This window comes from Medicago sativa, chromosome 7 (genome assembly GCF_051527215.1).
Source record: "Medicago sativa cultivar Bolivia chromosome 7, Bolivia_mono, whole genome shotgun sequence".
NCBI lineage: Eukaryota > Viridiplantae > Streptophyta > Magnoliopsida > Fabales > Fabaceae > Medicago > Medicago sativa.
The window spans coordinates 96,720,914-96,739,309 of NC_140755.1; the positions used below are offsets into that span (position 1 = coordinate 96,720,914).

Genomic DNA, 18,396 nt, shown 5'->3' on the forward strand with positions numbered 1-18,396 from the left:
TGCTTAAAACTCATGCAGTGCCATAGGTCACCAACCAAATTAACGACTTGTAGGCTTTGGTAGGATTTGATTTTGCTTTCTTCACATGTTCTTTTCTTTTTATTAGATGTGATCTTATTTGAAATTTGTAAAACATTCATTTGTTTTGAAAGACAAGTAAACATGAAAAATAGGGACGAAAGCCAGTGTGAAGCACTTCTCTCGTTTGGAGCACCAAAGAAATAGAAGAGAAAGACTTAATCAACATGGGTCCCACAAATTCTCTCTTCTACCTTAAACCGCGAAGAAAGCTTCACATTTTCATCTATTTCCATTTTCGTCATTCTTTGTCTGCAAACCATGAAAGTATAGAAGCACCTTTCATTTTTCCCATCTAGCATAGAACCGTTTTTTTGGTTGCAAAGACCTGAAAACTTTATGTTTACTCAAAATAATTTCCTTGTATCTGTCCCATAGAAGGAGTCAAGGAGACAGTGATCCCTCCCTTGCTTCTCTACAAATTCTTCGTTCTTTTGAGGCATTAGGCCCTTGTTTTCCTTTTTTTTTTCTCTTTTTCTTTCCGGTTGTTTACTCCCATCATCAAAAAATTGAGGAGAAACTTGAGTGGTTTTTTAATAAATTTATCTTTGGCTTTTTAAAAAATACTCGTCTTTTCTTTATTTGGTCATGTAGTCTAGATGCTAGAAATTTTCCTTTCCAAGAAGAAAAAAATACTCTTCTTTAATATGTTCTTTTTTGTCAACTCATCTTTAATATATTAATCAATAATTGATAGTGTTTATCTTATGCCTAATACTTTCCTTTTTAAATATGTTTAAAGATTTAAAGAATATGCATTTTCAATATAAATCAATTTTATACTGATATCAAATAATAATTCACTATTTTACTTTTACCACATCACCCCACTCTTGAAAGTGTGTAATTTAAAATTATGGTGTTATGTAGAAAAAAAATGAAGATTTTTCATTTGATGTCAATGTGAAATTGATTTACACTAGTATAGCATGCCTATTAAAACAAAATAAATTAATTTTTTAGATCTTAATATGAAAATCGTTGTGTAAAAGGCCTTACTTTTATATTATATTTAGAAAAAAATCATGATGGATTAAATAAAAATATTTGGTTTAAAAAATTTGTACCATTATTGTAAATCATTTTTACACTAGCATTCAATAAAAATCTACATTTTGACGGATCGCTCCCCATTTTAGTTTGGCATAAAAAAATCATTTCACTTTTACTAGTTTAATTTAAAATCCACTACCAAAAAAATTTAATTTAAAATTGAGGGCTCCTAAAGAAATAAAAAGTTTAATTTAAAATTGAAGGTATGATAATAATAATAAACAAAAAGCAGGTCTATTATATTTATTTATTTTTATAAATCAATTATATTTCACACACAACTATAGAGATTAAGCACTCATTCCGTGTATGACTACAATAAATTGTAAAACTCATGAAATTTAACAATGTTGTATTGAGATAGATTTAAATTCATGACTTATGATTAAGCTTAAAGAGATGTATTACCATCTATATATGGTCGAATGTTAGTAGTAAAAAAAAACGTGTAATAGAATTTAAATTGAAAATCACTCTTCTCATTCATGGAATTGTTCATTCCCATATATTAGCGCAAATTATCGGTGGTTCGACATTTTTCAACCATAATTAACTTCCGTTGTTACTTTTAAGATATGTTGCACCAACCTAAAAAGTGATTGAATCAATCTTAAAAATATCAATGGCGCATTTAACTGTCACTGAAAAACGTCAGAGGGACAAACTGCGGCTGATACAAGGGAATAAGCGAGAAGAGTAATTTTCATTTAAATTATGCTAAATTGATCCGCCGGTCCCTTAACTTAATTCTTTTATTCATTTTGGTCCCATAAGTTTAAAGTCTGTCAAACAAGTCCTTAACTTATTTCTTTTATTCAATTTGATCCAATTTTGATAATTTTTATCCCCTAAAAAAAAAGACCGTTGGATTACGAAGGTCTATGAGATTTTACGGTGTATCACCAGCACCTAATTTTTTACTTTATTCATCTTCTTCCTCCATCTTCATCTTCTTTCAACCTCCCATAAAAATTCTTCACATTTCTCAGAAAAACCTAGAAAAATAAAATTAAAAAACTCAAATCATTCACCCTTCTTCTCTCAACGTTGGCTTCATCATTTTTCCAGAAAACCAACCTCAAAAATCTAGCTTCATATCATCTTCATAAAATTGGGTTTTTATGCTTCATCATTTTTCCAGAAAACCCAACTCATCAATTTTCCCTTTCCAGATCTATCAACACAAAACTATCATTTTCAAAAATATAAAAATCCGTCCCAAAACTATCATTTTCCAGTTCTCCCATTTCATCTTCCGCCGCGAAATTCAAACAATCTTCTTCTTCCTGGGCCTCATCGTTTCACAGTTCATCAACGAAATCATCAAAACCTCCGTTCAACAATCCGTCCCAAAACATGCGCGAATCTTGAAATGTGTGATTCTCATGGTTGGCCTTCAAGCCATTTCTCTTGTTCCAGAACAAACAAACAAACAAACAAACACGCTTCAGAATTGGAATTGATGAAGAAGAAGACATAAGATCTTCAAGGAAAAGATTGTTTACCGATTGGGTTTAAGAAAGATTAAAAGAAGGGATTAAGCTTCTCAATTCCCTTTATACCCCCTTGATCTGAATCTTTGTATTATGAATTTCATCTCTTGTTAACTTTAATCATAAAAAAAAAATCTGAAAAAAACAACAACATAGAGTTATGTTGGGGTTCTCGTGAAAATGAAGGAGGGAAGAGAAGAGAGAAGGGAAAGTGAAATGGATTTCATTTTTGGATTTGGGAGAAAAGGTTTGATATGAATTTGTTTAGTTCTTTTTTTGGATTTGTATGGTTTAATTTGTGAGTTTTTTAATTTTATTTTTCTAGGTTTTTATGAGAAATGTGAAGAATTTTTATGGGATGATGAAGGTTGAAAGAAGATGAAGATGGAGGAAGAGGATGAATAAAGTAAAAAATTTGGTGATGGTGATACACCGTAAAATCTCATAGACCTTCGTAATCCAACGATCTCTTTTTTTAGGGGATAAAAATTATCAAAATTGGATCAAATTGAATAAAAGAAATAAGTTAAGGACTTGTTTGACAGACTTTAAACTTATGGGACCAAAATGAATAAAAGAATTAAGTTAAGGGACCGACAGATCAATTTAGCCTTTAAATTACTACTACAATGCGGTGGCAGGCAGGCCAGCCATTAGAATTAGGGCTTTTTTCGTAAGTTGAAGAAGCCCTTTTACTCGCGCCCTAATTCCCTTCTCTGTCTCTGTCTCTGTCTCTGTCTCGAATTACATTTCCATTTCCATGGCGTCGTCGATCACAAAAATAGTCGGCTACAATAATTCCGTATCTCCGTTTCTCCTCACTTTCCGCAGAGCTATTGCTTTCAAGCTTTTCGTTGGAGGTATATATCTCTTCTTCAAATTCCTCAATTCCTTTTTTAAATGTTATTTTATCATTATTCAACATAATTATTTTCAATACTCTGTAGGAAATGAATCGTGTGCATAAAAATAGAAATTAAGCCCTAGGTTTTGTAAACTGAACTAGCTATGTTATTGAGAACTAGTGTTTTCAGCTGGTGTGGAAATTTTGCCAATGGTTGCTGTTTTTTATTTTCTTGTACTTGGATTTGGATGCATAAATCCATGTATTAAGTGTATGTTTGGTTCTGCTGCAACAAAAATTGACGTTGAATGAACAGATTTTGAAAAATTGGCTTTAGTAAAAAATGAGGAGAACAAGGTCAAGAGGTTTATGTTTGGATACATATTTGTTAATGTGAGTTGAACAATAAATTTTAATGTAAAAATTATGTTTGGAATCAAAATCTACCAATCCTAGTTCCAAGTTAGAATCAATATCATTTTCCTTGAAAAACGTCCAAACATGTCAAAACTCACTGGCTAAGCTAGCCATTTTTTGTGAGGTGGCCAAATATAAAGAAATAAAATGAAACATATTTTGAGTGTTGTTTTCACAAGTTTTTATGTTAGCAAACCTTTGTTTGTAGTTGCTTAGCGATCAGAAGTTTCAAAACAAGATCAAATACTTCTATCAAACAAGTGGATATCTTTTGAGTTTTGACTTTTTAATTTCTACTAGTTTTTGACAAATAAACTCGTAGGGGTAGTTAAATATATATGATTGGGGTAGCTAATTATAAAATATGCTAACCTATTCAAATTTTATTTAAAAAAAAAAAAATTAACTTCGGCACATAGCTTTTGATTATACATAGCTTCGACTTTGTCAAAGTCGGTTATACATCTATAGAATCAACTTTGGCACCTCCAAAAGTTATTGACCTTTGGAAACGGGTAATTGATTTTGCAGGACTTTCCTTTCACACGACAGAGAAAACATTGTCCGATGCATTCTCAAATTATGGACAAGTTGTTGAAGGTAGCTTCAAATTAATTAATAAAATGCACTAACATTATGTTACTCTGTGTCATATATGGTTTTCTCATTGCTGACCTTTTACAATGTTACTTTTTCCAGCTAAAGTTATAACAGATAGGATTTCAGAGAAATCTAAAGGGTATGGTTTTGTTACTTTTGCTTCACAAGATGAAGCTGAGAAGGCCATAACAGAGATGAATGAAAAGGTAACTGTCGAATTCATAACTCTGCTGCTCTTTTTAGTGTTAGAAGTGCGAACTAAAATATCTCTTTGCAGGCACTAAACGGACGTGTTGTCTTCGTTGATTACGCAAAACCAGATACTAAACGCAGCATGGGAATGCCGATTGCCAGAGGACCTCCTGAAGATCTGAACAAACAACAGACAGTGGATTCTCCTCAAGACGCATGAGATACAATACAAGGTTTAACGTACTTGAGCAAGCAATGCGTTAAAAATAAGATTAAACTTCTCTAAGACAAGCAATTTGATACTTTAGAATGTAAAATAAGTAATCTCGGCCGGTATATAATCTTATGCACGCGCATAATCATGAATGTGCTGGAATATCAACCTTAGGTTGGGATTTGCTTATTTTACTCTCTAAAGTCAATTACTTACTTTAAATGAGTGAAATCAATAAAAAAAAAATAGCACAGTTTTCTTTCATCAGTTGTTAGTACGTTACTTGCATATGGAGGAATGTCTTTTTTGAGGTTATAGAACCATACAACGACGAACCTCTAGATTCTTGTATACTGAGATTTTATACGATATTCTTTAATTTAAGTCGACGATGAATATGGTTTTATTTGCTCATTTAGAGGAGCCTCTTCATTATCTATGTTCTAAAACTTGAATACTATTATCATGTGGAAGGTTAATTTTGTGGCTGCTTGCCTTGTCTGTTGTATATCTACATTTGCGACGAGACTTTTAAATTTTAAATTTAGTATGAAAACTAAATTTAGTTAACTTTCTTTGAAATTATCTTTGGGTTTGAGGTGTGAAATCATTAACTAATACTTTTAGGAAGAAGTCCTCGTGAGCTTAGCTCAGATGGTTGAGACAATGTATAAAATATGCAAGGTTCGGGGTTCAAACCCAGGCCACTACCAAAAAAATACTTTTAGGAAGAAGAGTCACAAGAAAAGGGTGTTCTATTTTAAGGGAGACAATATTTAGTAAATCTTGATTCAAAGTAGGAAGAAAAGATTGATTCATATACTAGATTCAACTTAATGAAAGAGTGTTACAATCTAGTCTTACACATTTACAATCATATTTGTAGTCGTGTATATATTTTGAAAACTGCATAAAAATCCAATTGCAATTGGAATAATGTAAGAGGCCAATAAAAAGATTAAAAATGCAACGTGTGTGTGAGTATAAAATTGTATACTTGTTGTAAAAAGATATAGTTTATTTAAAAATAAAAATAGTAATTATTGTGTTTAATCAACAAAAAATTGAAATTATTGTGCTTGAAAAATAATATTTTACGACAAAATTATCACAAAAATTTCGTTTTAATTTTAGACTTAACAATTAATGTAACTTTTTCAAAGTATATATATTAAGAGTCTCGTGCTCGATGAGTTAAGACATCAACATAAGTTTATAAATTGGATGGAATTTTTATTTACAAGTTATTTGAAGGAATTTCCACTTTACAAGTTAGGGTTTTGTAAAGGATAAATTAGGCTTAACGCAACATAATGTTCAAAAAAAATTCGGATGATGTTAAAATCTATTCTATTCATTGAGCCATATAGTTATTTGGTGTCACCACTATTGAACCATGTTTCAAATGTACAGTTGAGTATGAGAAGTATGTTAAGAGCCTCACACTATATGATTACTATATTGAGCATGAAATAATGTTAAAAGTACCGAACTCGGTATTCGCTTAGCAAACAAATATCTTGACGCCTTGAAAAATAGGGGCGAACTTTTTTTTTTTTTTTTTTTTACAAAAAAATCAAAGAATTGTGTTAAATAAATAAAAAAAATTTACAAAAAAATCAAAGAATTCTAAATTTATCAAAGATTCAAAGACAAACTATTCTTCTGCGTCATAGCAGGCAGATTCATTTTTCTTTTGTAAATGATTCGCAGGTTTTATATTTTCCCCTCAAAATAAAAAATAAAAATATGCGCCGACTTTCCCCTCAAAATAAAAAATAAAAAAAATAAAAATATGCGCCGACATTGTGCGGATCGAACCCACCACCACGTGGAAAAATAAAAAAAAATAAAAATATGCGCCGACACTGTGCGGATCGAACCCACCACCACGTGGTTAAAAGCCACACGCTCTACCACTGAGCTAAGTCGGCTAATTTATTGCAACAAGAAGCAAAATATTGCATATATAATTTTATTAATTTGCTTACAACAAAAAAAAATTACGGCGTCTGTGGGGATCGAACCCACGACTACGTGGTTAAAAGCCACGCACTCTACCACTGAGCTAAGACGGCTTTTTTATTATTTTACACAGTAAATGTTTTGTATTGTTTTATGTATACTATTACTTTCTTTCTTTTTTTTAGCAAATTCTAATATATTCAGAAATTAGAGATCCAAATAAGCAAATCCAGTTACAAAAGGATGAATAAAAAGTATTACTCTCTTTTTTTTTAGCAAATTCTAATATATTCAGAAATTAGAGATTCAAATAAGCAAATTCAGTTACAAAAGGATGAATAAAAAGGGTAGTAGTTTCTTCAATCAACATCGCTTTCCCATTTTGTACAGCATACCTACCTTTTGGTTTTAAAGGCAAATTCTATTAGCTTACACTCGTGGTAGTTTATATGAGATATGCTTGCGGTTTTACGTGTATGTCACGCTTGAGTATTTGTTTCAACTTTCAAGTGGAGTAGGTTTGAAATTCGACCAAATTTGGGAATGATAACATGGAGACTGAGTTTACTTCTTCCATAATACTCCATTCACGTCTTTAAACAAATATATGAAAGCGATTTTTAAGCACATATTTGTTTTGTTTTTAATTTTCGTTGTGAAAAGATGTGGGATAGGTTTTTTCAAAATAAAAAGGTTGTTTTTTGAGTAATTTCTTCTTTATGTGACTATTAAGTGCAAGCGGTTTACATTCAATTTTTAGAGAGATAAAAGTGATTTTAAAACTATGAAATTGATTTTGCTATTTGTTTCCTTTAAAAAAAGTAAAATTGATAAAACTCGATCCCTACATAAGATAAACAGATAACTATAGCTATTTGTCTTACAGTTAATGTTTAAGAGCTAGCTTAGGTCCATCATAATCCTTGTGGTCACTGCACTACAACTTCCTTCACGATGGTCGCAAAGTGGTATTTTTCTTCACTAAGGGGTAAAATATTAAACATTCAAATATCAAACGTATTTTACTTCAATAGAAAAAAATATATCAAACGTATTTATTGCGACTAGCAACAGTGCCATTTCGGAACTGAATGGCAAAGCATAACAAGATAATATAATTTATTTATTTTTTAAAATTAATGTCATTGAATAAGGGTTAAAGTAATCAATCCTTCTGTCCTGTTTGAATAAATAATAATTATCATGTTGTCTGGCAAAAAAATTCTCTAACTCGCATTATTTTTGTTACATATAGCCAATGTTGTCTATCATCTGGTATAGATTCTATTTATATTTATTTATTTATGATAACGAGTAACCAACCATTAGTTATAAATCTACAAGTTGATTTGATAAAATCTTGGGTATAGATTCTATTTATATTTATTTAATTTATGATAATGAGTAAGCAAACCATTAGTTATAAATCTACAAGTTGATTAGATAAAATATTCGTGTACACAAGTCATACAAATACCATGTCCATGTTCATTACTTACAATTTAACTTAGACCGTCCTTTCTTTCAATTTAAAATTGTCCCTTGTCTCTTCTATTTGTATTTGGAACTAAAATTATAAAATATAATACAACAGTAGTATATAGAAATCAAGAGAGAAAGAGAGTGGAAAAAGCCGCAACGGACAAGGCAGCGAGACCGACGCAAAGCATATCCAACCTTCTTTCACTATTCAATTTCCTCTCTTTCCTTTCTACCTTCCTCTTCACAAACTCCACGTATCTTTCTTTTCCTTCTTTTTCACTCATCAATCTTTTCCTTTCACCTCCCAAAGCTCTTTGTAAAATCCCCAAACTATCCCTCCCATTCAACTGATTCCCATCCATGTCCTCTATCTGAAAACACGCTTCCCTCACTTGCATTTCCCTTCCCAACGTCACCAGTAAACTACAAACCGTCGCTTCCGTCGCTGATCCCTTCTCTCCGCCGTGTAACACCGTCGCAAATCTCACCTGAATATCACCGGTTAGCCAGTGACGGTTCACTGAAACCGGTTTTCTACTTGAAACATTCACCGCACGCTTTCCACTCGGATCAATCACTATCCAACTCAATCTCAATTCCTCTTCTAGATTCTTGCACTCTTTCTCAGTTTTCAGATACTCCATACCTGTTTCGACCGAATCCTTCGGGTCAAGAACATCAACCCGAAACGGAGAACACCTGAACCAACCGGATACCGTCTCAGTCTCCACTACTCTGGATAGAATCATTCGCCGCCGGTGGAATAAATCAACAGCGGATAAAAATTCCGGCGTGGTGTTGATATTCAGGCGGCGGTGGTGGTGGAAGGTCTGAGCGGTAACGGTGGAGAAAGAATCGGAGAAGAAAGAGCGAGAGGTGTTAGGGAATGTGGAGATGATGTGGCGGAGGCGTGGCGTGTTTGTGGAAGGCCACGTGGAGTGACATATATTGATCCATAAATGCTCGTGTGATGAGAGTGTGTTAAGCTGAGAGCACGTGCTGGCTGCGGAAGCGAGTGAAGGACCGTCGAGGCGCGTGAGGATATGAGTTTGGATGATATCTTGTGGTACGGCGGAGAAGGTGGCGTCGCCACCTTCTTCCTCTGCTGTTGTAGTTTTGCCGAGAGTGGAAATGACCATAATGTATTGTACTAAGCATAGAACAAGTTTTGATTTGTACTTGTGTTGTTGTATTTATATATGGAGAATGAGAGGGAGAAGCGGTGGGTACAAACTAAACTACAAATGCAATGCATGATGGAGCGGTCAAATCAAGTAGCATGTTTAATTACGAGACTACCCTTCTACCACCGTTGACTTCTATGTTAATAACTTCTGCTTCAGCATATGGAGTCTGGTTAGTGTTCAGATTATTCACGGCTCGTTTGAAACGTGTATATTTTTTTATAAATAAAATCATGACGTGATAATATCTATTTTTTTATATTTTTTCAATGTTTACATTTCTGACACATAGAAAAAGCAAGATTTCTGTCCTTAAAAAAACTCAATTGACACGAAGACATTAAAATATACTAAAGGTTAAACATTTTCACTTATTTTTCACTTATTTAAGTATGTTGTAAATTCTCAATTATTAGATTATTTGATGAAAAAAAAAACCAGAACTTCTTTTCTTTTCTTTTTTTTCTTTTAATTCAAACTCATTAGAGAATAAAAAGAAATCTTAAAAAGCACTTTTTTTTTGTGGTCGGGACTTTACATATGTATCATATTGTCCCTACCAACCGAGCTAAGTTGACGAGGACTAAAAAACACGTATTAGCATGACTGCAAAATAAACCACTCACCATCTCATTTTTTTTTTGTTTTGTTAAATTGAAGTCATTGGAATTGAAAGTGAAACCGTCAAATATATTACTAAATATAAATCATTATTTACACTTAAATAGAAGGTAAACGGACAACAAGCTGCGTCGCCAAGCCTTTTTGAATTGTTTTGTTCTCTTTTAAATAAGGGTGTTCGTGGTGCAGTTTAGTTCGGTTTTTAGGTTAAAAGTCATCTGAACCGCAAGATAAATAGGTATGCAGTTTGGTTTGATTCGGTTGACTTCTAAAATAAAATCCGAACCAAACTAAACCAAACCAATGCGATCTGGATTGGATCTGTTGATTCGGTTTTTTTAGACAATAACTTTTTTTGTTATCAACGTTAAAATCAAATTAAAAAGTTAAAACACAACATATTTTCAGCAATGTTTTATATTTCATCCAACATTACAATTTTATTTTCATCCAACAATGTTCCCAACTACGTAGACCAAATTAAACGTGGACAAAATGTAATCCTATTTTGTAAGAAATACAAAAGACTAAAATTTTAATCTTTCTCTAAGAGTTCAAGTAGCACATAAATACATTTTCGATAGAAAAAACAAAGAAGAAATTTAACAAGAGAAAAAAAAAAGTCATTTTATTAAACTTTTCAGTGAATTTCTATGAGTATTGGTCTAGATCATAAAATATTAATTAGTGTTTTGAACATCCATACTTTTAAATGTGTGTTTGGTTCTATGTCGTTAAGAAACTTATTTTGAATGAACTAATTTTGTATAATTAATTCTGACCGAAGAGATAGATACACATACATCCTGTCAGTTGTATTAAGAAACTTATTTTTTTAAGAATGTTTTTTTTTTGGCACATAAGAATGTTGAATAGTGTTTCATAGACGTTGAATAAACATCTCAAACAAATAAATTGTCATAAAACAATAATACTTTATTAAAAGTAACATCTTAAATTTTTAAATGGTTATGTTAACTTATGTCTAAGAACATATTATGTTAAGATTTCTAAAAAAAGAATGTATTTATTAAGAAAAATTAAATTTCAATCTTTTGAAAAATAAATTTGTGCAATTTCTAACACAATAATTTTATCTTTAGTAACTTAACATGCGTCCTAAGAGTAAAAGTTAGCATTTCCTATTTTTAAAATAAGTTTTATTTTTGAATCTTTTAACTAATGTCGTAGAACATCTATCTCATGAGACACCTGTTTACAAAACCCTTTTCTTTCTTAAGGAATCGGTTGTGATTTTAATTATAGCTATTTATAGATATCTTGAAAAATAGGGAGATCAATTTAGCTGGAAATGTTATAAGCGTTACCGTCTGAACTAGTTTTCTTGAATCACAAAAATATAATGAATGCGTATCGTATCATTATTATCACAACCTGCAGGATACTCATCTCTCTTGGAGTGATTCATAAATGTCCTTGTCATTTGCTTTCACATGCCTGCGTAAGAGTTGATGATAAATGTTTACAAAAAAATAAAGAAGAAGGATCCATTTAAAAAAATATATTAATGGTTGAACTGGTGATTTATAGTATTAAACTTCATCATTGATAGATCATCCAAAATCATGTGACAGGCATATGGCGTAGGAAGGAATTGGTCCACAACAACTTGGGTCGAAGTCAGTCAGGACTCAGGTCGAGTTAAAAGAAGAGAATATATTTTTTTTTAAGACATAAAAATGGAATATATTAACAACGGCAGTGAAACACCTAAATACAAGATGTACTAAAAGTGCCACCCCTAATAACAGTCAGACATACAAAGAATAGACAAATCAAAAGTCAGTCGATACCCAAACATAAAAAATAAGAGAATATATTAACTAATGAATATGATTTTTTTTTTGACCAACAACTAATGAATATGATAAAACTATGAAGTTGTAACTGTTGTATTATATTTCTCACTTTTTTGTTGAAATGTACTCTCACGTTACATTTTTTTTTTTAGGGAAAACTCACATGTTACATTTATAAGCAAGAATAATTTAGTAATTTAATTAAATTACTAACGTATCTTACCTATACAGATCACGTATATTAGTTATTCAATAAATTTAAAAGGTTACTTTATTTTTATAGATGCGGCCGAAAGGAGTATTCCTCTGATTTTTTTAATAGAAGTATGCCTCTTACTTCAATTTCATTGTTTTTTTGCACGAGGCACACGATATATGCACGTCGCACGTTATGCATGTAACAATAAATAAGAGGAAAAAGTTGATGCTAACTAATTGAAAGGCTTCTCCTAAGATCTTTTTCTGAAGTATCCTGGATCTTTTTTATATTAAAAAAAACGTCTATCAGTATCAAAAGTATAGATAAAATTTGTTGGTAAATAAACAGAGTATAGAGTATACTGCTTGTTTCAAAATGAGAAATGATATTTGAATAACTATTTTATATAATATTTATGACAACTTTCTATTTCATACTTACATTATGTTTTCATTTTCTCTCTTAGTTGCTTTTGTTTTTGTGTCAAGACCTACATTCATTTATATACTTTAGTTATTCCACAGGTTGTCATATAAAATGGTTGTTCAAATAACGCTGCTCTTCGAAATAAGCTACAGCTCAACCCATCAATGGACATCACTAGTTTATAGACAAACCATTAAATAGACTTACCTTGGGGCCACCTTGGAGAACCAAGTCGTGTATGATCAAGAGCAAATCATGGTCCATGTACATTCCACACTCCTCCATTGAGACCGTTGTCTAAGGTACCATTTTTGTTCCTAACACCCTAATCCTCCTATTATGAAACTTAATTCATGATTCATGTCCAAACTCAATTACACATCTTTTGGGTTATATAAGTCATTCATCACTACTTCTCAAGGTATACTTCATTTTAAACCTAGTCACCACCTTAAATACTTACTAATTTGAACGTCAAAATGTTTACAGATACATCATACTTTTGGAACTAAATACGGCCATCCAATGAATCTTCTTCCACTGATCTGTTGTCAACAGTTCTTGATTGAAACAATATTGTTTAAGAAATTCATAAAAACAACTTTTTCTTGGTGATAAAAAAAATTAACACATGTGTAAAATAATAAATTCATCATTTTCTTATACAAACTTTCTCTTTTGATTTTTTAAAAATACTCCAATGACATCTATTAGCATTCATGCAACAACCTGTCTTGAAAAAACTTACCATCAGAAAAAAAAAAAAATCAAAGAAAGGATAATCAACAATATACAACCGTGTAATCAAATCACAAACATGAAACACAATTTTTATTTATATAGTTGATAAAAAAGAACTTCATAATAAGAAAAATGTTGGTTTAATTACCTTTTTTTAATTCTTTAACTTAATTTTGAGGTTCACTTTAGCTCAACTATTTATAACTAACTCTCCTTTTTAAACCTAACCGTCAACACCTTTCTCCTTTTTAGATTTTGAGGGGCGGAAGAAATAGATTTAAAAGCATATTTTTGATCGGGTTCGAAGGGAACGACTGAGAATGAGGGCTATGATGGTTAGTATAATTCTTAAACTTACTATTAGGCCAGTCTTTGTGCTGATGCAATTTCGATTATATAATCGAAAACAATTTTCCACAAATTCTTGACACAAGAGGGGTGAGTAAGGAGTATTTGAATTTTGTAATTCGAAAAAACAAGAAACACGCTTGTTATATTGGGTTTTCAAATTGTATAATCCGAATAGGTGAAACATTCGTTTTCCATCCAAAAACTGAGAGAAAACTCTGTTCGAATAAGACCACAGAGTGAAAACAGTAACGACCTTAGAGAATTTGAACACTATTTTGAGAGCTCGAAATAGTTTGAAACTTTTTCAAGCAAAAATCATATTAGATATATACATTAAAAAAACAATTTAATTTTCTTTTTTCAAAATTACAATTTCCATATAAAAAAAATTGTCTCTGTTGAATTTTTAAAGTGTATCGTGAACAATGTTGTTTTATAAATTTAGTTTGAACTTCTCTTTGTTCAATATATCTAGTTTAAAGTTGATTCAAAGTAAAATGATAGACAAATGCTAACATGTGTCATAATGATCACGTGTTAATTAATTAAATCAAAATTGCATATGTTAAGAAGTTTAAAATAATAATTTTGCATTAGAATTTGTACATTTTGTATTAAATACATAACTTTCTAATAAATAATTATTGGTTTTCAATAAAAACTTGTTACTTTTAGTTGGTTTAACATGTATAATGTTGCATATCTTAGACAAACCCATGTATTAAATATTGAAATACTATAATGAAATTTGTACATTTAATTATCTAAAAATTTTGAAACTATTTTTTTCAATACTAAAATTACACTTTAAGATTTTTTTAGTAAGTGTCTTTAAACACAACAAATATGAATTAACAAGACATAAATGAATAACCCTTGATAGCTTTAACTAAAAACAAGCGGAGAAAGTTTTGGTTGGACACATACTCAACGCTTCAATTTTGGACACACACACAAAACTAAGAAAAAATTAAAGAAAAATAAAATTATAATATATTAATTGATGTGACTAAATACTTTTTATTTAATTTTGTTAGTTTTATGTGAGTATGTGCCCAAAATTGAAGTGTTGGGTATGTGCCCAACCAAGACTTTCTCAAGCAACAATGACTTACATAAACATTAGTTGATCACAGTCTGTCTCGGGCCGATTCCATCCTATAAAATCAATATCTTGGTCTCGAAACTAATGTTCATTTTACTAGACTTTAATATATGCGATGCACAAATTTTGTAAAAATTCGTATATAAATATTAAATTGACTATATTTTTACTTGATACATTTAGTCATAGTTTTAAAAACCGGTTCGGACCGGCCGGTCGAACCGGTCCGACCGTGAACCAGAGGGGTGACCAGTTCGAGCTGTCTTATGGATCGGCCGTGTTTTTAAACCGATGTGAACCGGCATGGCTCGGTAAAAACCGGTGACTCGTCGGTTTTGATAAACTGGACCGGGTCAATCCGTGATTCGTTTTTCAAATAAAAATCAGAGGAAAAAAACAGATTCAGAGTAAAGAAAGAAGAGAGGAGGGTAAGATTCAAAGTGAAATTGCTGTTTAATTAAGCAATCACGTGATTTTACAAAGTTCTGAGTTTGTAATCTTGTATCTAGGTTGTTTTCAAGCATTCAATCTCTGTCTCACGATTGCAAAGAAGAAGAAAGAGAACTGTGAAAAATGGTCTCGTGTCAGATGATTGGTGCTGGCGCCGGCTACAAGAGAAATGAAATTAGAATTTTGCTCTTCACCTAGCACATTTCGCTCGCGCCCTGCAGCCATTCCTAATATGCCCCTGCGTTAGTTAAGTCACGCTGAAAACAACAACACGAGTTTGGTTATCTTCTTCCCTCTCTCTCCTTCCGATTTCATTCAATCCATCTCTTCTTCCTTCTCTCTCGTTCCATTACAATTTTGAATAAATCATTTGTGTCAATGATAAGGGCCCCTCATACATTATGAAGAAGGGGATTATTTGTGTCAATTCTCTTCCGATTTCATTTCTGCTCTTCTTCCTTCATTTATGAAATTAAGAACAGCTGGGTTATTTGTGCCAATTCACGTGAAATCTGTTTAGCAAGAGAATTATTTGAACAGCTGGGTTATTACTTTATGCGGTTGAGGTATACCAGTTTTGAAATGAAATTCATTTTGATTTTGATTTGTGAAATTGATTCAAAAAAGATCTTACCGTCTAATGAGATTTGACATAGGATTTTAGCAAGCAACAATTGTAAAATTGATAAGGTTGTTTGCAATTCAAAATAATAGGCAAAGATGTAAAGAAAGAAAGAAGAAGAAGAGAGGAAAATAGTAGAGAAAAAACCAGCGTGAGTTACGTTAGTTAAGTCACGTAATTCACTTCACTTTGGCTCTCATGCGCCTTCTGTGTATGTTGGAGCAATTCATATGACTTTGAGCTAGCGTGAGTTAACTCACGTAAGTGTTAATTTCTACGTAAGTTAACTCACGCAGCGTGACTTAAGTCACGCATGTGTAAAAATTAAGTCCCGTTTTTTTACACCTGCGCTAGTTAACTAGCGCAGGGGTATTTTCGGAATGGCTGCAGATCGCGAGCAAAAAGTTCAGGGCGGAGAGCAAAATTCATGAAATTAGGGGTAGCTGTCTTGCCCCCTTTCTAAGTGATGGGCTTTGGGTTTTCTAGCCCACTTATTCAAGCCCAGATGTGTTTTTTCTTTGTTAATATATACTAATATTTTTATTTATTTATCTCTAGGACAAGTAAAAGTGAGTTCACGATTTTGTTTGACATAAATGTTCACGGTCCATCCTATGTAATGTTTCAAGATAACCCAATTTTGTCTTTGGCAAATCCTTATGAATCACAAATCAACGATTTTTTTAAATTCTTTAACTAAATTAAATATTAGTTTTTTTATTAAATCAATTAATCTTAAATAAAGTAATTAAATATTAGTTTTTTTTTTATTAAATCAATGAATCTTAAATAAAGTAATATTAGAAAATTATGTTAACTTATCTTGTAAACTTGTTTATTGATTTTTTTATGATCGAATCATCTGATTGTATCCGGTTAAATAGCTATATAAATTCAATCTCAAGACAGAGTTATCTAACCGAGTCATCCGAGTTTATCCGGTTTAGTCATGCGGTTCGACCAATGACTCAGTGGTTCGGCCATTGACCCAGTGACCCAGTGCCCCTGCCGAGTCGACGACTGAGTCGAGTTTTAAAACTATGCATTTGGTACTATGTTATGAAAAGACTGGATCAAACAACAAAAAAAGGTGCAAAGATTACACCAATTTAAGCTATTGACTTTATTTTTTTATCAAATAATATCATTAGACTGTGTTCCCGAAATCATTCTTTCTCAACCTTCGTATTTGATTACATTCATGTTAAAAGTACAACTAAAATAAAAAAAATTGAAAATAATAAACTTGTTTAGAAAGTCAAAGCGAGAAAGCAGAGTGATGTTGTAATCCAGTGTAGCGATTTTTGTAAATAAAAAGTCAGAATAATTAACTTCAAGTAATATAATATAGGAGAAACAAATAGGCAAACAAAATTACATCAAAAAGTTAAGTTTATAGTGATAAGATTATCATCTAAATCAATCAAATTATCAACAATTTTAAAGATCCAATCTTAATGTCCTAACGCGTAGTAAGTGTGCAATAAGAAACTGATCTCAACCGCGAGGGTTGCTAAATCTATAAAAATGAAAAGGAAAAAAAACTACTATGTGGTAACCAAAAGAAGGAAAATGAAAAGTAACTTTTATGTGGTACCGAAGAACAAAAATAATAAAAAAGAACTGCCATAAAAAAGGAACCTGTAATCTTAATATATATATATATATATAAATGTTAAACAGTTCTGATAAGTTTGCCATAATTAATCCCGTTTTTTTTTTTTGTGGATTTGAATAACTTTTATGAAAAAAGAGAATTTGCAAGGAATCGAACCAGGTGCCCTATGCTTACACTTTACAACTATAACCACTATGCCACTCCTTTTTGTTGAAATATTGTTGCTTCCAAAATTAAAATACATGACTAAAACATTTTTTTTTAAAGCCCCAACCGCCATAGCAGTTTCCACTCTCATAGCAGTTATTTTTTATTATTAGCGGTACCTTTATTGATAGTAGTTCTTTTTCATTTTTTTTTGGTGTACGCTTACTAGGTTATACGATATTAAAGTTGCATCTTCAAAATTGTAGATAATTTGACAGATCTAGATGATAATTTTATAATTAGAAACTTCACTTTTTTCTGTAATTTTGCAGGCCTCTTTGTTTCTCCTATTAATAGTTTGAATTGGTGTAATTTTTGCAAGTTTTTGTTGCTTTTTGCAGTCGTTTCATAGTATAGTATTGAATGTATAATCAATATGATATTTATATATGAAATTCTACAAAACCCATGCATCGCACGGGTTAGAGTCTAGTAATGTAAAAGATCTGCTATCAGAAAAGGAACTCTTAGACGTCAATGACTTACCAAAAATGATTCAACACTCTATATCTATTTTGGAAGTAATAATGTTTCAGCAAAAACAGATGTGTCGGTGGTTAAAGTTGTAAAGTGTTGTCATGTGTTACCCGGTTCAATTCCATGCAAAAGGTTACGTCAGGACTATTTAACGGTTAGTATAATAAAAATAAAGATAGAGATAAAAATATCATATGATATCACTCATATTAAACTATCTAGAAAATTCGATTAATA

The 18,396-nt window shown here is 31.5% G+C and overlaps 1 protein-coding gene, 2 non-coding genes and 1 pseudogene across 4 annotated transcripts; 1 reads left to right on the top strand and 3 right to left on the bottom strand.

Annotated features, from left to right (window-relative positions):
- The first annotated feature begins 2,136 nt into the window (after positions 1-2,136).
- LOC146910787 (RNA binding (RRM/RBD/RNP motifs) family protein) lies at positions 2,137-5,399 on the top strand. Its single transcript, XM_085727559.1, has 4 exons — positions 2,137-3,484; positions 4,417-4,485; positions 4,585-4,691; positions 4,763-5,399. The coding sequence occupies exons 1-4, from the start codon at positions 3,385-3,387 to the stop codon at positions 4,895-4,897; spliced, it is 411 nt and encodes a 136-aa protein (XP_085583685.1). The 5' UTR covers positions 2,137-3,384; the 3' UTR covers positions 4,898-5,399.
- Positions 5,400-6,751: 1,352 nt separating this feature from the next.
- Positions 6,752-6,825, bottom strand: TRNAK-UUU (transfer RNA lysine (anticodon UUU)). The gene has a single exon. It is a non-coding gene; the product is annotated as a tRNA-Lys (tRNA).
- Positions 6,826-6,897: 72 nt separating this feature from the next.
- TRNAK-UUU (transfer RNA lysine (anticodon UUU)) lies at positions 6,898-6,969 on the bottom strand. The gene has a single exon. It is a non-coding gene; the product is annotated as a tRNA-Lys (tRNA).
- Positions 6,970-8,272: 1,303 nt separating this feature from the next.
- On the bottom strand, positions 8,273-9,857 carry LOC146910790 (putative F-box protein At2g36090 pseudogene; annotated as a pseudogene). The gene has a single exon (XR_015018590.1). The product of XR_015018590.1 is annotated as a putative F-box protein At2g36090 pseudogene (transcript).
- Between the last annotated feature and the right edge of the window lie 8,539 nt (positions 9,858-18,396).